At 39.4% G+C, this 24,459-nt stretch overlaps 1 protein-coding gene across 1 annotated transcript in view; it reads left to right on the top strand.

The window, feature by feature from the left end:
* The window catches only part of TXNRD1 (thioredoxin reductase 1), a 39,025-nt gene continuing 14,566 nt past the window's right edge, over positions 1-24,459 (top strand). The window contains exons 1-9 of the mRNA XM_075274575.1: positions 1-79; positions 3,543-3,721; positions 7,957-8,017; positions 16,302-16,408; positions 20,380-20,502; positions 20,611-20,683; positions 21,461-21,580; positions 22,573-22,715; positions 24,193-24,308. Coding sequence (XP_075130676.1) covers positions 1-79; positions 3,543-3,721; positions 7,957-8,017; positions 16,302-16,408; positions 20,380-20,502; positions 20,611-20,683; positions 21,461-21,580; positions 22,573-22,715; positions 24,193-24,308 — 1,001 coding nt within the window. The remainder of the gene's footprint in view (positions 80-3,542; positions 3,722-7,956; positions 8,018-16,301; positions 16,409-20,379; positions 20,503-20,610; positions 20,684-21,460; positions 21,581-22,572; positions 22,716-24,192; positions 24,309-24,459) is intronic.

Raw genomic sequence — 24,459 nt, 5'->3', positions numbered from 1 at the left:
ATGGGCAATTCTGTGAAGAAAGGGAAGGTTGTCATTGCCAATGAGAATCAGGTGAAGAGCTTGCGCCTCTACAAGGCAGGTAAGGTGACATGGGCTTAATCGGAGATATGATTTATCTGTGGCAATAACTAATACATACTCTTTGATCAGATGGTGTATGTGCGGCTTTGAAGTTGACTAGATGACTACGTTATAAGGCTCGTTCGCAGTCAGTGACTATTGTAATAAGTGATTAAACACAACAAGGGCTCTTATGTATAAAGTACTTACCATATGGGTATTTTATATTGTAAATCATAAATAATATTTTCATCTAGCACTTTATGTATCATTAACATTAATCTGTAGTCAGTGGCATAAGTATCGCAATAGCAGCTCCAGCGGCTGTCACAAGGCCCATGACCTTAGGGGGGCCCAGTGGTCCCCTGATGTGTTTTTTTTAGTTGGTAACCCCAGAAGGTAACGGGCCCTATTTGCTTACCGATCCCCACTTCTGCTCACGACCGCCTCTGCTTCCCTTTCTGGGTCCGATATCATGTCATTGGGGCTACCTGGGCAGAAGGGGAAGTGGATGCGGCTGTGAGCAGGTCTTCAGACCCCCGAGTATAATGATTGGAGGCCCAGGGGAGGTGAGGGAACATAAAAACTAGTCGTACTCATCACTCCAGTGTGACTACCTGCAATCATTGGGCCTCTTCTTTAGTGATGTCCCGGACATCACCTGTGCCAGGCTGTAGGTGGTCAACTATGGGGTATAACACTGTGTGGAGGGGCCCTTATGGGGCATAATACTGTGTGGAGGGGCCACTGTTGAATATAATAATGTGTGCAGGGGCCACTGTGGGACATAATACGGTGTACTGAGGCCACTATGTGACATAATATTATGTGCAGAGGCCGCTGTGGGACATAATACCGGTGCTGGAGCCGCTATAGGACATTATGCAGTGTGGAGGGGCCACTATGGTACATTATACTGTCTGGAGGACAGAAAAGGGGACCCAAGCCAAAAGTTTGCTTGGCGGCCCAGGCTTTCCTAGTTACACCCTTGACTATTATTTGGATTTAGCCATGGATTGTTCCATGTAAATTTACTTAAAACCATGCCCATCTTAAATGAATTCCTCTGTTGGCATGAGATGGAGCAAAATTATTAAGAGGCTCCAGTCTTGGCACATTTTGGGAGGTCCTGTGTAACAGAATTGAAATCTATGTCAGTTAGGGACGGGCATACATTTCTGTTGTACCTTGTACCAGTTTTCCATACATTGTAAATTTGACTGCTCAAGATGGCCATACCCCAGCCTACCCCAATCTTCGACTGGAAAGATACATGACAAAGTGGTGCATTGGGGTCATATGTTGGGCCACTTCTATATCAGGTTCTGGGTTAGATAGTATAGTAAATCCCTCACCATATTCTGCAAATCAAATTGTAGAGTATTGTGCAAAGCGATGCTTCCCCACCCCTTCAGTCGTTTTCCTTTTTTTCATTGCAGTCGTTTGGTCAAAAGTGGGGACTGTCCCTCCACAAGAGGAGCACTTGGGAGGTATTAGCTCCTGGCCACCGGCTTACCTGATACATTCTGCTTGTGCTCAAAGTGCTCTAACATGGTGACAAAGCAGTTTGTGACCTATAGGTAACTGATATGTGCATGCTTCCTGCTCACTCTGCCTTAGGGAATGCAAAGCACGAAAACCATAAATGCTCACTGGGGTTGTACTTTCAGTTTTTTGTTTTAAATAAATGTTACAATTTTGTTTATGTTATATAATGTTATTGTTAATAAAATGAAAAGTTTTTACATTTTGTAATATGTTTTCTATAACAATTTGTCATGGTTTTACAGCTCTCTGCTTTCTCTCTTTCTTTACCTTGCAGTGGATAAAAATCAGTCCATAGTCAGTTCATGGTCATGTAATGGAAAGCATTTACCATCCCTGCCTTTTCTATAGGAGCTCTGGCTGTAGTAACAGCTGGCTTTCCACTTCTCTATCAGCATGATGTCATATATATGTGCTTGCATTGTTGATAGTGAACAGCCCTGGACGAATATATTCTATGGGAGGTGTGGGAACAGTTAAAGGGGTTGTCCCATCACAAGGATCTTATCTATACTACTAGTTTATGTGGATTTAAGACTTTTCCTAAATGCATTGCTTTATCAAAACTGCTTTGTTTGGCCGCTATCTTAATTTATTCACTTTATTGTTTACACTCCGTTTCTATGGCCCTTGGTTTATTTGCTCATTTGTCAAGTGATGTAGCTGCCTGCTCTCAGGGGGGAGGGAGGGTATGGAAGCAGCTCTGAGCTGTTTGTGTCTTTTAAGTAGAGGAGCTTCTGAGATAGGGGAGGTGAGGGCTCCTGGATTTCTGAGCTCTTATCAGTCGGTTTAATTGAATTTGGCTAATAAGGGCTGAGATAGGGAGACCTTTACCTCTGAATGTAATGCAAACTGACTCAAATCTAGCTCTGCTACATCAGCTTCACACTATGGTAATTCATTTACAACCAATCCCGTGCAAGTGAAACCCCACCCACCTATGTGCCGAGAAAAGCAGGAAGTGAAGAGAGCACAACAGCCTGCAGGTTAGTGAACAAGCATCATTGGTATACCCCTTTAAAGGGATTCTACCATTAAAACCTCTTTTTTTGTAGGTAAGATGTCAGAATAGCCTTTAGAAAGGCTATTCATCTCTTACCTTTAGATGTGATCTCCGCCACGCCATTCCTTAGAAATACCTGTTTTTAAAGGTATGTAAATTAGTTCTCTGGCAGTGATGGGGGCGGGCCCCAGCGCTGAAAATGTGATGGGGGTGTCCCCACTACTGCTCGAGAACATGATCCTGCGACACCTCTATCTTCGGCTGGATCCTCCCCTTCTGTGTCGTCTTCCTCCTGCATCACCTCTGACGCCTGCGCAGTTGGCTCTGCCAGTGAGACACTAGTAGAGCTGACTGCGCATGCCGGCCGGCGGCCATTTTTGGGAGGCCGCTCTTGCTCTTGAAGTTCAATGCAGCCAATGCACAGGGCCCATTAAAGACTGGAGTGGGACGTGAAAGAGGCCGTATAAATACAACTGGATTGTAGAACCAGGGAGAAGTGGAGCCCCTGACCCGTTTCTGCTACTGGCAGAGCAGGAAGCCTGTGGGTGTCAAGTTTAGTATCAGAACTTACCTGTCTGCTGTCCGGCTCCTCCTGCTCCAGGTGTACATGATGTCGCAACAGTGTATCTGGAGCAAGAAGGAGTGGGATCTGGTAACAGGACCCGGGACATGTAAGTAGTGACCTAGTAATTCTAATCTAATTTTTTATTAGAGAAAGCCCAATGAAAACAAGATTAATAATACTGCCAAAAGGCATAGTCCTGTAGTGTAATGACAGAAACAACCACTGAATCACATATTATAGTATGGCATTACAGTAATGTAATATGTTGTAGTTTGTGGTTGACATCTGTACTTTACCTGCTGTTCCTTTGCAGTATACAGAACATTGGTGACTGATGTTTTTCCCCTTTTTTCTTTTTTTCACAATTAGCTGTAGGAGATCAAGACGTGAGGAAACCACAAATCAGATCTTACAAAATAGATGAGAAGGAATTGCGTACATATGGAACGAAGAAAGAAAGGTCTCCTTTAGACACCAACATCCAGCAATTCATCTGCAGTAATGAAGTTGTGATCTTCAGCAAGACTACCTGTGAAAACTGCGCAAAAGTAATTCTCTATATTTATTGTTATTTATTCTTTACTTAGTTGCTGAGATAGATGCGTTATAATCACTACATTCCCCTTAGTAAGCCAGTTTGTGTCTAGACTTTGGTAAACCCATGTCCAAATATTGCAGTTACACATTATGTCCACCTTATATGTTCAATCTCAATGGACACATGTGCCCACCCAATTGCTCCATACCACCACTAACAGCCAAATGGTGGAGTGATCCCTGCTGTTGTACATGCAAGTCATTGAGAATCAAAGCTATAAAAGCAGCTAATTCTCATTTGTCTGAGAATAAACCAGTACAGCACATGGGGACATTGTAACTAATTGCAGCAATATCAAGACACAGGAGAAATTATATTAAAGGGTCACTAACTTTTTAACTTGGTCTCATTTAATAAAGCATGTTTTTCTGGATCAAAATGTAATGTATTTTAATTAAAAATGTTGCTGCTTTCTAGTTGTCTCTCTTCTAGCTAAATTTTCGTTTCCAACCTGTTACTATGGAAGTCCCCCACATAGATTCCACTAAAAAGCAAGACACTTCCCAGTGAGTAGAAGGAGGAGGGACTGCTCTCTTGACAGTGAATAGAGAGGGGAGGGGTTGTTTTTCTCACAGCACATCTGCAAACTGTTTGCTCTGTGCACTAGACTGATTATTCTGCATATCTTACAGCATACAATGTAAGAAAAGTCTTCTATGTACTTCTGGCTGATTGTACATATCTACTTCTGGCTGCTTGTGTGATTACAGATGGGATATTACTCAGTCATTATGCGGTTTTAATGCTCATAGATTGCTCTTTTGCTGTGTCATAGGTACATGTGTTTGTGTTTTATTTGCAGTTCAGTTCTATTTGTTTGCTATTGTACAGTTACTCCCAGCAGAATTTTGCACTGATATCACTGTATTATCAGAAGGGGGCCTTCCTCACTGCCCAGCGATAACAGTGAACTGTAGAACTGTAAAGCCAGTCTATTGAACAGTGCAATAATATCGGTGCCAAAACTATCAGCACCAATATCTCTCCAAAGCAGGGCAGTTACAGGCAAAGCTGACAGTGCACTGAATTCAGCGCACTGTCAGCTTTCCAGCGGTACATAACACGACTAGAGATGAGCGAACACTGTTCGGAACAGCCGTTCCAAACAGCACGCTCCCATAGAACTGAATGGACATAGCCGTCACGCGGGGGGTTAAGCGACCGGCCGCCGGCAAAATGTACGTGCCAGCTGCTTCCATTCATTTCTATGGGAGCGTGCTGTTCGGAACGGCTCATCCGAACAGTGTTGGCTCATCTCTAAACACGACCAATGTCTCATCCAGAGAAAGCTGGGTGAAAGTAAATGCCAGAGAAAACTGGGTGTTATTTTTAGCTGTCATAACAGACTATTTAATGAGGTGAAATTATCAGTCCGCTGGGAGAGTTCAAAAAGGCAGATTGAGGAGCCTTTCTACCAATGCTCTCACTCTGAGGAAGACAGCCAAGAATATTGGTACGAACTGTAATTTTTTGGTTTTGAGGTGCTAAGCAGTAGGCCTACACTCAGATAGCAAAACTGCTATATTATGTGTAGTTAGTGGTCAGATGACCAGGGTTTGCTTTAAAGGGATTCTATCTAGTAGAATACAGTACAGATTCTGCAGTATGCTCAGTGAAAGATGCATATATTTAATTTAGGTTAGACATAGACTATCCCGTTTTCAAGGAAAAAGCCCAGCATGAGAAGCAGGATTTATGCCTGATTAACAAGAGCCTCAGTAGAATGACATGTAGACCAGTTTCCTTATCACCATTTGTATTGATGGCGCAACTTCTTTAATGCTAGAGCCCCACATAGCGTAAACGCCGCAATTTTGCAGTACCTACAATGTGGATAGGATTCTGGCTAATCCCATCCACACATTGCAGAAAAATATCCACAGCAGACTTGTGATTTTGTAAATCGCAGCACGTCAATTATACCTATCCGAATACACTGGCGTTTTCCGTATATTGAAGCAGAAAGTCTGCAGAGGAAAACACTGTGGACTTTCCTTAAAAAGCACTGCGGGAAAAGCCATGATGTGTTTCCACTGCGGTTTTTCCTGCTGTGTCTCAGTATGTGAGGCCTTATCCTTACACGGAAAAGTTTTTTTTTTTTTTATAAAAATGAATAAGATTCAATGGGGGCATGTATTATGCTTCCCACTCCATAGTTCTAGCATAAAAAAATTGTAAAAATAGGATTTTACAACTTTTTATCTTAATTGTACAGTGTAGTAATATTTCACATTTTGAAATGTGGGTGGTAAAACTCCCCTCATAATGACTCTTCTCCATTGCATCGGTAAATGTATTGGTCTGCAGGCTGCAATGCAAACCTTTTCCGATCTACCACTTGTTTGTGTATGGTGTGACATGCCACCCTCAGTTTATGATTCAGTCAGCTAGATAATTGGGATGTTGGCTGCATGACTGATCCATGAGAATGTAGATGTTTACCAACTACAATGAGTAGGAGACACTATGTGTCCTCACATATCCCTATCTCTAATGCCCTAAGTTATGTTCGAGCCTATCAGGTTTGATTTTGAAGAATGTAATCTGAGGATACATACCACTGAACACGGATTGGCATCAGTTTGTACATGTCAAACAATGCTGAAACTCTGTAGGGTATTCTTACATAAACACCATGCCCTCAGCAATTCCTGGCACATTTAATTAGCAAGTTACTTCTCGCTTAGACATTTTATTAAAATCAATAATGTTCCTTCAATGCATCCAAGCACCTTGTAAGCAGTGATGTGCCGTGAAATAAGCATTCATCCGCCATTAACAGCTTCAAAATTTCTTTTCAGTCCAAACAAAAATTGAGTTAAAATTGAACAGAATTGTCTCCTGTTAGAAAAGCTTTGTACAAATTTGCTCAAAAAGTCAGACAACAGATGGCAGCAGAAACAAAATGGAATAATTCACTTTAGTGGCTAACTTTTTAGGTGAAACAAACAAGTATTTTGTGTACCCTGCTGTTCCTAAACTGAATTATTTATTGATCAGAATGCAATTATGTCTTATTGTAGCTTTACATGAATATTACAAGTGACCAAAAAGTCTTTTGAAAGCCATGAAATGTTCTTTATTTGTAGCACTGATGATTCTGTAGCCCATTCTCTCGAGGAGCAGAAGGCTATGACTTTAGCCAATGCATCATTTTGGATGTCCTAGGTTCATAGTGTTGTGCTCTGTGCAAAGTTACTGGGGCCCAATTCAAACTATATAATGGGGCCCCTACCTACATTGTATCATTTAGAATAGTGGTATAATTTATGTGGTAGAGGGACCTTTGGGGCCCCATTTGGGTTCAGGGCCTGGTAGAGACTGCTACTGCTGTGCCCCCTATAGCAATGCCCCTGTATCTGCATCACAACTAATAAGAGTGAATGTGGTCTTCCCCCACAACATGTACATGACAGCTGCCAGATATCCAAACATCTAGATGGTCACCTTGCTGTATAAGGTAGGTAGATGAATTTCAAGACTTGCATAGTGTAAAATGTAAGCCTCACCTAACATTACCCAAATTGGTGACTACTTTATTTATCATAGCATTCCTATTTTTACCCTCTGTTATGACTATAGCTTGCTGTATACCATGATAGGTGTCATTGCATCCATGGTTAGCGACACATAGGGTATATTCACTCTTCTGTTAGCAAACTCCATTTCTTTCATCTGTCATAGGATCAGAGCAATGGACCTAAAGATCAATAGAGTAACTGATGCAGACATTGCCTTCTCCATCTCCATGGCCGTTCCCATTCACTCTAATGTAAAGAAAAAAAAACGCAACCTTTCTTCAGTCATGTTTGTTTCCATTTCAGATGGGAGATAAAGTCATACCTGCAGGACTTTTTCAAAGTGTGAACCCAGCCTAGCCTTACCTTGCTTGCAACTAAAGTAGAAACGTAGAGGACAGTTTTATGTGTATAATCGTTTTATGATGTTATTTATATATTAATCATCTATATGGGTGAAATAAAGAGTTATGGCTATAAATAGGAAATGTACTTGTATTAGACATTCTATATTACACTCACATATAAAATATATAGAGAGAGAATCCTTATGGTAAGACCATCTCTTGACCAGATTATTCTTTAATAAATCTTCAGGTTACTGTATATTTTCCCTATACAGGACATACTATAGACAGAAGCTTAATGGGCTGCTTTCTCTTCTTAGGTGAAGGACCACTTTGATGAACTGAATATTCCATATTTCGCAGTGGAGCTAGACCTAATAAGTAAGATGTTTAAAAGACCTTTAGAATTATTTTTGTTTTCCAATAAACTGTATGTTTATATGTGAACATAATTTTATAGTTTAATATATATAATTCCTCTATATAAAAAGCTTGGAAAATTGTAAGAAAAACTTTTTTTTATTATATTTTACTGATAAAGTTACAGTGTAATATTACTACACTCTATACTGACCCTCAAATACATCATTATAGCATTATAGCCTATTCTAATCGAGAGATACATTTTCAATTTTTCAAAATGCTGAATAGAGATGTCAAAGGCCCGATTCACATCCGTGTTCGGTGTTCCATTCAGGGAGTCCGCCATCTCCGGTGCTCTCGTCACCAGTGCAGATCTTCAGTGAAGCCAAGGATGTGCACCCCAACCACATTGCACAAGTGCTGAGGGTACAGTGCATGTGCACTGAAGCCAAAGTACATTAGCTTCAGTGAAGAACTGTGTAAAGGCATGGATGGCTTTACAACATCGTGATTTGGGCCACTAAACCCCCAGTCCAAAAGAACTTTTAGGTGATTTAGTGTCTCAAATTGACAGGTTCCATTTAAAAGAGTTCAGCTAAGATTTTGGTGACCTTCCTTTCACAAATTTGTTGACTGTTTTGCTGTTAGAAAATATTTATTTCCTAATGAAAATTTCTGTGAAAATCATAGGATTACATATATGTAGCAATACCTAAATAAACACAGAAAAGTAAGCCCTGTTGGCAAATGTAAATGTTGAAGCATACCTCTAGTTATAAACAAGTTTGAATAAATGACTAGTACATGTGAAAATAACAAAGATTGTTATATATCTTATTTAAGAGGGCCCTTCACTCGCACCACCAATTCAAGTTCTTAGCATGTGTTACTAGACACTTCTCACTGATTCCAACACAGATAGAATTATTTCTCCAGCCCTCACTGTCAGAGGAGTAATAATGCTAGCTTATAAGGTCCGTCCTTCTGACAGTAGGGAGATATCGGTGCCAAAATTAATGGTGTGAATATCTCCAGCATCAGGACCCCTACTGGGAAAGGCAACTGTCTGCTTTCTAGCAGTATATAAAACTGCACATTGATGAGGACATGAAAGGTCCTCTTTAAAGCTTGGACCACATGTTGGGAAAATGCAGCGTTTTGGTAAAAACGCTGCATTTTCCAATACCTGCAAAGTATATATGCATCCACATATTGTAGAAAAAAAGTTTTTGAAAATCACAGTATGTCAACTATAGACTTACATTTTCCATATAGGTATAACACGAGCACTTTCTGTAAAAAAAAAAAAAAAACACTGTCAAAGAATCACAATGTGTTTCTGCCGTGGTCTTTTCCCCAGCATTTTTTTGGCTTCCTAGTGATAGGGACATCAATGGATCCCTCCGTATGTTGTAGAGGTCCTAATTAGATAATTAATTAACAGGCCTAGATGGACTGCAGCCATCTTCTTTAGGCCTGGAGAACTGAATAAGACACAAGATGGTAGTGTATCAAAAGAGTTCTAATTTTATTGTAAGAAAAAGGTAGTTTAAATACATTACAGACAAAGAGCTGGCTTGGCTATTCTAATCAGTACAACATGATTGGTTATAGAGATATAAGACAAGCCTGGCACATGACTATTGGCTGAGGCTCATTATAATCTGCATCTCATTATAGCTTTCCAAACTGGGATGGACTTTCCCATGAAACAAAGAAGGATTCAAAATACTTATGTGTGAGCTAACATCCCAGACTGTCTATATGTATATATCATAGCAAAAGAGATAAGATGACATACTCCAACCTAATTAACAATAAGCTACATAGACTCTGTGTCTATACACACTCTAAGTGACCTTCATATACCATAAAATATGACAAAGTGCCCAGATACCATAAGATTAATACTTTTGTTGGTTATGTGTCCATACATCATGTAAAGGAGATAAGAGATATACAAAGTCAGCTGCATCTTCTCAAAATGAGGCCCTTGAGAGATAAGGATTAGCAACCTATGCATTAACGTTCATTATCACATTCCTTAAAGTCTAACAAGGGGCCTCCTTGACTTAAGCAGAAAAATACATACTTATACAGTTTATATGTGAAAGAGTATCAAGATGGCTCACAAAATACAAAGATGGAGGACTTAACTCTAACACTAGGGCCTTAGCCTAAGGCTGAAGCCCCACGTTGTGAAAACACATCTGAAAAGTACCTGCAAAGTGATGGGTTTCTGGCTAATTCCATTCACACATTTCATATTACTACACGGGGCCTTAGCCTAATAATACATTTCAAAGGCTTTAATAAACTTAGGTGTAACATAACATTATGATGTCTACACCCAGATCTATACTGCTATGCCAGAACATTGTTTTGCTCAGACGGTGGTGCCAAATATTTTATATTTCCAGGGATGCTAGCTTCTGTGTATTAAGTATGATAATGAAATGAAGAACTACACAGCACAATGTTCCGTATCATTAGTTGGGTACTGAACGTAATTGTATGGAAAATTACTAGAGGGTATTTACATAATTCTTCTTACTTAATATCAACTGTAAGGAAGTTGAAGGAACATGAATCCGGCTATTCCGTGCCAATTTCTTCGTCCCTACATGTAACATGAATTCTAAGTCAGTGAAATAAGTGAACCATAATATGTGTCTAAAGACAAAATGTTGTATGATTGGGGCGTATCTAGAGAAGAGGGACATACAACCATATAGAGCACTGCTTCTCAAAGTGGGTAATAATGGGCCCTTGTGGGCGCTGGAGGCTTACAGTGGGGCGGTAAAGGGCCCAGAGAAAATTGGGGAGTCTTGAAGCGCTTTAGGGGGGCGATGGCTGATTTGTGTTTATCTATTATTTTAAACTAACATCAAAACCTACGTAATACACTACATCGATTATTTTGTTCTTATTCCTGCCCTGTTTGATTGTATAAAATAAATAATTTATCATGGCTTCTGTAGGTAGCACATGAGCCATCAAACTTGAACAAGTTTTTGATAAACAATACGATTTGAGCAATCCTGTATGAAGCGGCAGGATTATCGATACTTGTTCTAATTCGTGGGAACGTGGATTTAGTGCTGTGGCAACACTGCTAACTAAAAAAAAATTGTTTGCATATTCCCGATCGTGGTGACTTACAGCCGTTTTTGAGTAAATTCGAGAATGACATTAAGAAACTTGTTAAAAATCATCAGATTCTCCCATCACATTGGATTAGTTTTAAAATTTCAATTGAAATGTTTGTTTTAATTTGAATAAAAGTTTTTCTATATCTAATTTATAAAGTTGTGTTTTATTGGTCCAATGAGAACGGTCTCATTTATAATGTAAGTATGAACTCAAACAGGATAAGACTCATATGACCGCTATAATTAAATTAACGTAATGATTGCAATTGGGATTTTTAAGATGTGGTAAAGTTAAAAATTTTAGGGGGCGCTAGAAAATAATTGATTCTCAAAGTGGGCGGTAGACAAAATAAGTTTTTTTTTGTTTATGTAAATTGTGAGCCCCATATAGGGATCACAATGTACTTTTTTTTTTCCTATCAGTATGTCTTTGTAGAATGGGAGGAAATCCACACAAACACGGGGAGAACATACAAATTCCTTGCAGATGTTCCTGGTGGGATTCGAACCCAGGACTCCAGCGCTGCAAAACTGCAGTGCTAACCACTGAGCCTCCGTGTTGCCCCAGACAAAATAAGTTTGAGAACCATTGATAAAGATCATTGTATAGTGTAGTAGTAATATAAATATCCCTTCAATAACATATGCTTAATTTTGGGTGCAGCTTAATTAAGGGTGAGGTCAGCCTTAGTAATACAGCGTGAACCTATTTACTCTGTGTTATAAAATAATAAATAGGCGTTATTAATAAAGAGTTATCAATTTCCCAATGGTAATGACATTGTTATTTTTAATTAGGGAAAATAGATATCATGATGGGATTCTCTACTCAGGACCCCTCTTTTAAATTAAAGAGGACATTTCATGTTCTCAAGCACATGCAGTTTTATATTACGCTAGAAAGCAGACAGTGCGCTGAATTCAGTGCACTGTCGGCTTTCCCGTTTTGTGCATCGGGGCTTCAGATATCAGTGTCGTTACCAATGTCTGCCCACTGTCAGAAGGGCGTTCCTGACAGTCTAGCTGGGCAGTGTGGAACGCCCCCCTGACAGTACTTATCTATAGCTCTGTACTGTCACTGGGCATTCCTTAACACCCAGCGATGACGCTGAGTGGTGAGTAATGCCCCCCAATACTAGTCTATGGACAAGTACAGTATGGAGGGGCATTCCTCTCAGCATAGTATCATGGCTGGGTGGTAAGGAATGCTAACGCTAGAGATGCAGAAATTGCATTTATCTTGTACTTGTTTCATTCACAAATAATGTCACATATTTACTATTGTGGTTACAACTAGACTCTATTGTAAATGTGGAGCATCTTAGACGCCTTTAGTTTGAGCTAACATTTATCCAATTTGCTAGACATGTGGATGTGGCTTTTAGAAAATGGAAACATGGCTTAAATACACCAAATGTGCCAAAGTTGTGTCATAAAAATCTGAGATAAAGTAAGCCATGACCATAAAGGAAAGGGGTTCACTTGAAATCAGATATTGAAGCTCCTGAGCCCCAATACAAAATAAGTAATGGAGCCCACAATTACCATGCACTTCTTATTATATTATTGCCTTCTTATATTGCAGGGCCTTTGTGTCCACTGGGGCTCCAGGATCTGATAGCAACTATTCCCTCTATAGCTATGCCTACCAAACACTGATCTTAGCTATCTTCAGAAGCCCAATAAAGTTACAGTGTGGCAGCAGTATGCAAGTACAATAGTCCATTCAAATGGGGAGACAAGGGATTCTTGTTCTTGTGATCAGTGGGGTTCTCAGAAGATTCCTCTGTTCATTTTGACAGATAGATGGGCATTGTGAACAGGGGACCCCATTACTAAAAAAGAATTCATTAATAAGGTATTAAGGTGTTAACTGCTTTTGACCCCAGGCAACTCCTTTATAGGTAATTATAGGATTAAGAAGTCACCTTAGGCTGGGTTCACACTGGGTTTTTTGGACTGGATTTTTAGGCAGAGGCCGCCTCAGAATCCGGTTCAAAAATCGTCTAGCCACAACTGGCATCCAGTTGCATCCATACAGTGCATCGGCATCCAGACACGGCAGTCCACTCTGGATTAGGCCCAAATGAAGGGAGGGAGTGCTGCTGTGCTGCAGACTGCGTTTTTTTAAAAAAAAAAAAAAAAAAAAAACTACAAGCTTTAAGGGTTTAAAATAATTTAAAACCTCACCAATACTCTGTCACTCCCATTATAATGTTATAACCTGGAACCTTGACCAGTCTCTGTTTTCTGGCCCTTCTTAACACACAAGGAGTGACTGCCTATCACTAGCTGTAGCAGTTACGCAGCTCAGCCAATGAATGTAATTTCTTGTATGTCGGAAGGGATTAGGAATCAGAAGTCAACAGGGTACCCATTAGTCATAGGAATGGAAGCAGTGGGGAATTGGAGTGGTCGCTACTTTAAAAAAAAAAAAATTTTAGAGAATTTTCAGCATGTTTTAGAAAACAGTTATTGGCTGCACCCTTTTGGCTACGCATTATCTGGCTATGGTGCAAAATATCTGGAGGTTTAAGTTACTTCTATTGGTTGATGCTCATTTCTTAGCATTCAGTGACTCAAAACTGATTTGGTTTTGCCCACAAACTCTGTAAAAATTAAATGGAAAATCACAGATATCGTAAGATGATGAATTACACCCATGGTAAGGTTCAATCACCTTTATATAGTATAAATGTCAAGTTTACCAGAATTTATATATTACTACTTAATTCAGCAACCCAACTTCTAAATATTCTTCTAGTCCAAGCAGGATGTATAACTGCTTAATAAGCAAAATAGGTGTCCCTGTTCATTAAGAGAACATCTGAAAGGGATTATCATATTGTGTTTTGTGCTTTGTCATTCAGTGCCTCATGCATAGAGGTGAGCAGATGTTTGTACAATTGCCAGAAAGCTAATGATATTCCTCTTGCATGTAATTATTTAAGGTTAGATTGGTAATGTTAAAACTAATTCCCACCTTTATAAACCCCCTGTGAGATGATCATCAAACTGGATGTCATTCGGTTTATTCAAGTGTAGTCCAAGTTTAAAGCGTATGGAAATTTATGAACAGCTTTTGATTTTCTGGCAGTATTTGAGTCATTAAAATATTGTGTAATATACATTATTAGCAAGTTGTGGCTCCTTCCTGTGAAATCCTGCATTTCTTTATTGTTTCCCTTGCTTCTATATTGAGAGCTTTATATTGAGTCTTACTCTGAACTGTCATATGAAAGATGAGAATCTCCGCTATCGTACAACACCAAACGTTCGGTAAGTTTCCATATTTTATGATGCCCCAAATACAACTCTTTGTGGTGACCCCAACCTTATTTTTCCTGCATTACACACAAGGCTCTGCATTGTACACAGTGAGAATTAGGGCTCGTTCACATCTGCGCCCAGGTGTCCGTACTTCAGGTTTCCGTTTCCTGCATAAAACAGAGCAGGAGACGGAAACCTGCAGAAGTCTTTCTCACCCATTCATTTGAATGGGTGAGAAAGATGTCCGGCCGTGAGCGGCGGTGAACGTTTTATGCTCTCCGCCGCGAAACTGGGTTTTATAATCTGGACACAGAGTTGGACATGCAGTACTCTGTGTCCGGATTAAAAAAACCGGTTTTGCGGCGGAGAGCCTAAAACGCTCACGGCTGGACCCGGTCTATGGTTTCCGTCTTCTGGCATGCAGAAGACGGAAACCATAGAACGGAGACCCTGAACGCAGGTGTGAACCTAGCGTCAGGGTACAGCTCTCAATAGAGAAGCTAGGGAAAAGATAAGGAAATGCAGGATTTCACAGAAAGGAGCCAAAATGTGTTTAAAAAGTATATTAATACATTTGTTAATGACACAAACACTGCCAGAAAATCGAAATCTGTTCAGTTTTTCTTTAGAATATATAAACAATAGATTTGTGATTATTTAGAATGAATAAAGGCATAGTCCCTTTACTGGAATCTACTGGAGTGATGCAATATTCTAGATAGATAGATAGATAGATAGATAGATAGATAGATAGATAGATAGATAGATAGATACTTTGCAATACATTGCTTTGCTTCTTTTATACTGATCACAAAAAGTATATTGCCACTGGATTTTTTTCACATCTTGCCTCCAACTTCCGCTATATGGGGCAGATTTATGAAACTGTCTAAAAAAATCCTAAACTGCATTCCAAATTATTATGCTAATTGGATTTAAGTGTCATAAAGATTTCTTGTTTTGGCCAGAATCATGGGGAAAGATGGTAGCCCTCTTTAGGATCCCAGAAGGTGTGAAAATCAGATCAAATCAGAGTTTTTGATTGAAAACTTTCTCCCAGGGTACAAAAAGAACTGTGCCTTCCATAGGAAAATCAACTTCATGCTTGACAATTGTCATTTTCTGCTATGGGCATAAAAAGGGAGGCAGTCATGGTGTGGTCACCATCCTCCCTGACCTCAACCCTATTGAGAACCTTTGGAGTATCCTCAAAGATCTATGACGGTAGGAGGCAGTTCACATCAGCAGCAGTTGTGGGAGACTATTCTGACATCCTGCAAAGAAATGCAAGCAGAAACTATCCAAAAACTCACAAGTTCAATGGATGCAAGAGCTGTGGTATCTAAGAAGTCGTCCTATGTTAACAGGTAGCTTGGCCTTTTAAGATATTTTTGATTGAAATAGCTTTTGATTTAATTAAATATGACCTCTTTATATGCCAAATATAAAAAATGTCCATTTTCAGTTCTTTACAACCTATAAAATGTTTAGAAACTCTGATATGCATAATAATTTGGAACATGTGTAACTACAATCATTTTCTGGAAAAAGTTCAGGAGTGTCAACACGACCATGACTGTATATGGATAAAAAATCTAATAAAAACTAAGAGATAGAGGAACTATGAACCTTCCCCTGTAGTTCCCGAAATATTATATTACTATTACTATATTCCCCGCAATACGTCACCTGGAATATCCCTGTCTCCTTTCCGGTACTTATTTGCAAGTCATGGTTACTCACAATTTAGGGAGAGTCAGGAGGTGTGAGGAAGTTTTAGAGACAGCGTGGTTGTGAAATAAAAGGTCCCTCCCTATTTTTGGCTCATCCTGAATACACAGTTTATAAATGAACATGTCACATATAACTTTTCTCCACAGACAACGGGCAGAGCCTCGAAAAGGAGCTCATGGAGACCATGGAGACAGCATTACCCAGTGTCTTTGTGAAGGAAAAGCTTATAGGAGATTACAGTGACATTGTACAGGTACGTTTCATGGAATGTTAGCATTTATTTTCACATACCACATCTGCCTTTGGTAATCCTTTCAGGGAGTCCCCTTGGGGACCCCCGAACGGACAACCAAACACATTTGCAAGCGGTGTACAGTGAAAGCACATGGACCCCTTAGACTATAATGAGGTCCGTGTGCTTGCCGCGAGACCTCCGCATGAGTCAATTGAACAAAAAAGTAGATTGTGAAGTACTTTCCTGTCCGCATTTTTCCTGTGGAGATCTCACATCAAGCAAACGGACCCCATTATAGTCTATGGGGTCCGTGTGCTTTCAATGCACACCGCTTGCAAATGTGTTCAGTAGTCTGTTTGGGGGGGTTCCTATGTGGTCTTCCCCAAACGGATTATTGACGCAGATGTGAACGAGGCCTCAGTTTAGTAATTTATTTAATATTAGGGTTGATTTTTACAATTATTATTATTATAAGTTTTTATTATAGTAATATATATATATATATATATATATATATATATATATATATATATTTAACTTAAAATATCAGAATCTTGATGAAAATCTTACAGACCCATTATAAACCAATGGGAATCATCAGGCATCCTCTGTATATGGATACATTCGCAAATCTTTTGTGATTCTCTTATAAATGAAAGCCACGATTCTTGTTTTGTCTAATTTTCTATATACACTATATCTATTTATGTACTAATTTTGTCAAAACTAGGCAAATAGGTACATAAAATACAAATGACTCAAAGTTCATGAAAATCAGAAATAGTTTATTTTTGATGTAATTAATAGAGATGAGAGAACAGTAAAATGTTCGAGGTTCGATATTCGTTTCGAGTAGCCCCTCAATATTCGACTACTCGAATCGAATATCGAACCCTATTATAGTCTATGGGGGGAAAATGCTCATTTCAGGGGTAAGCGATGTTCAATCAAATTATACTTACCAAGTCCACGAGTGAGGGTCGGGCTGGATCCTCCAAGAAGTCTTCTCCGTGCAGCGTCCCCGCGGCATCTTCCGGCTCTTCATTCACTCTGCCAGGCATCGGGCCTGGGCAGAGCCGATTGCGCATGCCCGCACTACAAGTGGACATGTGCAGTCGGCTCTGCCCAGGCTCGATGCCTGGCAGAGTGAATTCAGAGCTGGAAGACGCCGCGGGGAAGCTGCACGGAGGAGACTTCTAAAGGTAATAATAATAATAATAATAATACATTTTATTTATATAGCGCCAACATATTCCGCAGCGCTGTACAATTTATAGGGTTCAGATACAGACATACATAACAAAGAACGTCATTTCACACAATGGGACTGAGGGCCCTGCTCAAAAGAGCTTACAATCTATGAGGTAGAGAGGGTGACACAAGAGGTAGCAGGGGCGGAGAAGAACCAGCATTGATTGGCCGAATGCTATACAGTCGGCCAATCAATGCTGGTTCTGCATCGAACTTTTACATTCGAATAGCAAGTGGTACTCGATCGAGTACGAGTATTTCGAATACCGTAGTATTCGATCGAATACCTACTCGATCGAGTACTACTCGCTCATCTCTAGTAATTAACCCTTACTTACTATCATGGTGTGTATCATAATGATATGTGTATGATAGTGGTGTATGATAGACACCATGATAGTACTTTCAGAGCCTTTAGTTTGTTAAGTACTATCACTATAATGACTGTGCTCTGCTACTAAATTCAGCATCTATGGGATTGATGGAGAGAGCTAAGTACAGTGCTTGATTGTTTCCATCGGCCCAGTAGACATGGAATGGAGTAGTGTAGTTTTCTGTCCAAGCTTCTCTGACCCACTTTCTAGTAGTTGGTTGGGGTCTGTGGTTCAGGTGAATGAAGTGCAGCATAATTGCAGAATCTTCATATGGAAATATTGAGAACTGTGTCCTTCCACACTGATGGATTGGCAGGCTGAGCATGCACTCCACCACTCCATTCATTCTCTATGGGAGCACCGAGTACAGAGCTTGGTTATATATGTTTTTTAATACAGGGTTATCGACCCTCATGAATGATAGGTTATATCCTCAACCAATTACCATTTGCCTATAGGCAAGTAACCTAAATTCCCATTCACAAAAAATATGTAAATTAAACGTAAACTTTATTCAGTCAAAAGCCATTTTGACTGAATAAAGGTTAAATTTTATTTACATTTTTTTTTTTTGGGTGAATGGGAATTTGAGTTTATCTGCAAATGGGCAAATAGTAATTGATTATATATGGCTGCGTATGCACTGCTATAGATAATGAATGTACTGGCATGGGACTGGAATGTACTGACCTGGGCTTCCTTTCTCGTGATTGTTGGTCAGACCCCAAAGATCACGCAGTACTGTCCCACTACTCCAAAAGGGCCCCTGCTGCCATAGGGCCCAGTGCAAGTACACCATTGTCCCTATGGTTAAAGAGACCCTGAATTGAATACATTCCTAAAATGCGGAACATGCGATCATTTTTATTTCCAAACGCAAATAAAAATGGATGAGTGGAAAAATGAAGTTTGAGATATAGTTTAAGGCCTCCTGCACATGACCATTAGTGGTTTTTACTGACTACAAATACTGATCCACAACAAACATGTCTGCATGTTCTCCGCAATCACGGATCTACAAAAAGACTTGTATGATTCCCTACATTGGACTGATCCACAAACTCGGCTAAAAATAGAAGTAGACGGACCAGCAACTCAGATTCTGTGATAAATCTGGTACTAAGGAACTGCGCTCTTCTCAATAGTTAGAAAACACGGTTTTATTGGTAGATAAAAAACTCACACAACGCGTTTCGGGCATCAGACTACGCCCTTCTTCAGGTGCAATAGTTTCTATAAAAAATATAATATATAATATAACAACCCATGTATCAAATGTGTTCTATATTAGCAGTAAAACCAGAAATATATGTGACCAGCATCTATAAACCTTACGTGTACTTATACACACAAAATGAACAAAAATTATGACCATTTAAAATTATAACAATGTTTGATAAAACCAATGGTAAACATAATAAACCTAGATTCCAAAGATCAGCAGATCTTAAGATTGCAGGACAGTCCCAAGAAAGGTTTTTACTTTAAGAATTGCTGTATGAACCATTTCCATCTCGGCTAAAAATAGGACATGCTTAATAATTTGCAGCTCTTGAAATAACATGGACATACAGCCGCAAAAATTGGAGTCGTGTGTTTGGGCCCACACTTTAATCCCCAATCGTGGATCTGCTATTTCAGATAAAAACTATGGTCGTGTGCAGGAAGCCTAAACTGGTTTAGATTGAACGGTTTATGTAAAATAAGATCAGCTACGTAGCTGATCTCACATGAGCTGCTGTCACTGTTCTACCTTCATTGGCAATACTGTAGACACGTGGCTGACACACCCAAACGTATAATCACAGATTTCACAATGTTCGTTGAGCAGTTTCAGGTTTTTATAAGACAGCATAACCGGAAGATGTGTGAGTCAACAGACCAGTTCTTGTCTACTGGTCTCGTCACTCCCGGCTGTGTACATTATATATAATTTCACTACAAATTAGCATTAATCTATAAAAAAGGGATGGGCAAACCACAAAGTAATAAAATACACAAAAATTATACCAGTGGTAAAGAGGAGAAGAGGTTGAAAAGAAAAGGAAATCTCTTGTGTTGTACATGCCCTGCTATCTGTGGGCAACATATTAGACAGCTGAACTAATATGTATAAGATTTGTAGGAAAAGATTCATTAGAACTTGTATTTTGCTCATTTACTTTCCTGTTCTTTATATGCTTAGTCCAGCAGGCGATCTTATTTAGTGATTCTTCCTTGTATGGCAGTGCATACAGAGATATTGTAGCTGTCGCTGATTAGCAGCACAGAGTCCATGTGAACAGAGCCCAACAGCTATAACCCGTATATGTACATTATTAAACAAAAATACGTCTCACCTTAATTTATATTCCTTGTTTCTAGTTAACCAAAGAAGGCTTGTTCCAGAAATTGTTAGAAGGCAAAGAGGATAAACCGAAGGAGGATCGCTATGACTATGACTTGATTGTTATTGGAGGAGGATCCGGAGGCCTAGCAGCTTCTAAGGTATGAGAAAGAGGTTGACATCCACAAGAATCACACCCCAATAATATTGTCTCCATTTTGTATAGAAATATAATTGTGATACTTATTTCTTATACCTTGGCCTAACAGGAGGCTGCAAATTATGGGAAGAAAGTGCTTGTACTGGATTATGTGACCCCCTCACCTTCAGGAACCACATGGGGTAAGTTCGACACTATAGATTCATGCACATAAGGCTTCAGGCACATGACTGCGATCTGAATGTCTTCCATTTAGGGCGGGTTCACATCTGCACCCTGGTCTCCACTTTCAGTTTCTGTCTTTTGCCCAAGAAACTGGACAGGAGACGGAATCTGGCAGTCGTTCTTCAAACCCATTCATTTGAATGGGTTTGCAAAGTGTCCACCTGTGAGCGCCGGTGAGCGTTTTATGCTCTCCGCGGTGAAACCATTTTTTTTTTTTTTTAACTGGACACAGAAGTCGGACATGCAGGGCTTTGTGTCTGGTTAAAAAAGAACGGTTTCGCTGCAGAGACCACAAAACACTCACAGGTGCTCACGGGCGGACACAGTCTGCCGGGTTTCCGTCTCCTGTCGGCAGAAGACGGAAACTGAAAGCAAAGACCGGGACACTGGTGTGAACCCGCTCTTATTTATATTTAAAACCAGAAAGCACTTGGAAGATATCTGAGTGTTGTCCATTTTATGTTTTTAATACGCAGCTCAGATCCATCAAAATGGATCTCAATAGGACATGCTCATAGGACATATGGGAATGTAAGATACTCAGATTTTTGAATGAGCTGTACCTGAGCCTGTCACCTGACACGGCCATTATAGAACTCATGTATGTTAATGGATCTTGTGTATGTGGCTACTACAGATAATGCAGATACACTTATATAAATACTGTTCATTTAATACTATATGTGTTAATTGTTATCAATATATTTATTCATTTGCTCCTTTTTTTTGTCTAGGGCTTGGAGGAACATGTGTGAACGTAGGCTGTATACCTAAAAAACTGATGCATCAGGCAGCGTTACTGCGACAAGCTCTGAAAGATTCCAGCAAATATGGATGGAAGATTGAAGATAATGGTATGTCCTAAGGGTCTTTTTTTTATTATTTTTGACTCCTGTGAGCTGTCTGCAGTACAGTACAGAACTTAGTCCCACCTATTCACAGCTAGCGTATTCTTCGCTGTTGGTAACTTTTTTGCAATCTTCATTTTAATTATTCAATGTACATATAGTTAGTTATTTTAGGTCTTATTAAAATTAATGAGAAACACAGCCATCACTTGACTGTATTGAAGTTAATGCAATCCTGTGGACCTAGTCACACATCATGGTCATGTTAATAAGGCCTCAGATGTTCTTACTTTATAAGATAAATACATGAGAAGCATAAAACTGAATGTGTTGATTATGATAAACCTATGATGGCTATCAGAATGCTATGCTCTAATTAATGCGAAGTTGATTAGTAATGTCTTATTACCGGCACACCAGTGTGGGAGCTGGAGTAATAATAATAGTATGTATGCAAATTACACGTAACAGAAATAGGCACGCTGCTAAATTGTACAAATTACTGCGTGAACTCTGGGGAGATGATCAGAAATAGGCCTTCTTGTGGAGCTGTTCACTTTAATTGCTATGTCACACATGTGTTAATAATTTCAGTTGACATAATTGGGCATTTTTCGGGATTATAGCTATAATAAGCGTAAAAATTATACAAGCCTTGACTAGTAAATTACGAAAATATATCCTTGTTAGAAAATGTAGCCACATTCACAATACATTGATTTATTGTCGTCTAAACCTGTGTATGTATGTGTATATATATATATATATATATATATATATATATATATATATATATATCGAACTGGTGAATTCATAATTCATTGGGTCAAGTGGACCCGATGAAGTAACTTAAATTTGGCATGGGTTCATGTGCCCATAACTAGCATAATATAATCAAATGTTATTACTATATATATTCTGTCCCTTAAGTTATTGTATATTTCCATGTAAACACTATTTGTAAAAACTAATTTGTCTCTTGCTTTTCCTTCCAAAAGTGGAACACAACTGGGATGTTATGACAGACTCTATCCAGAATTACATTGGCTCTCTGAACTGGAACTACAGGCTGGGACTTGTGCAAAACAAAGTCAAATATGAAAATGGCTATGGAGAATTTGTGGAACCGCACAAGATAAAGGTATGGGTGTTCAAATATACAGGTGTTATTATTGACTTATTATGCTTACTTGTTTAGCGCCATCATATTCCGCAGCGCTTTACAGAAATTGACAGTCACTGTCCCATATACGGCTCACAATCTATATTCCCTATCAGTATGTCTTTGGCATGTGGGAGGAAACACACGCAAACACGGGGAGAACATACAAACTCCTTGCAGATGTTGTTCTTGGCAGGATTTGAACCCAGGCCTTCAGCGCTGCAAGGCTGTAGTGCTAACCACTGAGCCACCGTGCTAGAAACATGCTGTATTTCATAGTAATATAGTAGATGGATGAAGATACATGTCCATCAAATCCAGCCTATAACCCTACAGTGTTGATCCAGAGGAAGGAAAAAAAAACATCCCATTCCAACCCGGCTCACATCTGCGTTTGGGTTTCCATTCGGGGAGTTTGCTTGGGGACCCCTCGAATGGAAACCTATTCGCATTAAAAAGTGATTACCTGGGAAACTCGTGGATCCCACAGATTATTATGGGGTCTGTGTGGTTTCTGCTCAGTTTCTTCATGAAATGTACTCTCCGCGTGTGGGTTTCCTTTCGGTTTCCACATGAATCATAAGAGCATGTTTTGTGAGAAAACCGAGTGGAAACCACTTGGACCCCATTATAGTCTATGGGGTCCGCGGGTCTCCCAGGTAACCACTTTTTAATGCGTATAGGTTTCTGTTCAGGCTCCCCAAACAGACTTCCAGGACTGAAACCCAAACACAGATGTGACTAGTCCTCAGGCTAAGGGTATGATGCCTATTGCCCACAAATCCCAAATTTGGCAATCAGTATAATACCCTGGATCAACTTATATTTACTAAAATCTAAATCTCGTAACTTGTAAAGTGGCAGTGAGTTCCGTAGTCTCACTGCTCACAATACTGCTTACAATAAAGAATCTCTGTCTCTTACAACCAGTCCATAGCTCAAGCAATACAATAGTACAGTCACAGATAAAGATATCACACTATGCAAATGAATGTTTTATGATAAATATTGATTCTACATGGAATGTCATTATCATCATTAGATAATGTCATGTCATGCATGTCACTGACTGATACCTTATATGACTAGATCTAGCTTTTGCAACAGGATTCAGTTCATCAAAGATACGCTGATGTTGCTTATATATAGTTAAGGGTACCAGATTACCATGTTTTAAGGACATATCCAAACTGTCTGTATTGTAATTGTATGGTGGCAGAGTCTTTAAGAGATATCACGGTGGTAAGCAATATTATTAAGGCTTCTGGCACCTCATCAGTAATATAGCTTTCATTATAGAAGGCATACAAAGATGGGTGACTGTACCATAGCAGCTGATAACTCAGTAAAAGTTTTCTGGGACTACTGACGGCTCATTCTCAGCATTCTGCGACAGACATATTTGTAACTGGTAGAATAGAAAGGTATCATTAATTCATTCTCTCTCTCTTTAAAGTCAACCAATAGAAAAGGAAAAGTCAAGTTTTTTACAGCAGAAAAATTCCTTATAGCTACTGGAGAAAGGCCACGTTATCTTGGTATACCTGGGGACAAGGAATACTGTATTACAAGGTATCAGTCATCATTGTCTGCTGTACTTTCATGTGATGCTGCTGGATATACACTGTATAACAATGGCTTAGTGTGAACACGCATGAAAATTTTTTATTTAATTGTATTTGCACAATTAATAACCAAAAGATATGATTCTTGTTACATTGGG

Source organism: Leptodactylus fuscus, chromosome 5 (assembly GCF_031893055.1).
Source record: "Leptodactylus fuscus isolate aLepFus1 chromosome 5, aLepFus1.hap2, whole genome shotgun sequence".
Lineage (NCBI taxonomy): Eukaryota > Metazoa > Chordata > Amphibia > Anura > Leptodactylidae > Leptodactylus > Leptodactylus fuscus.
This window is presented reverse-complemented; position numbering and strand designations above follow the sequence as displayed.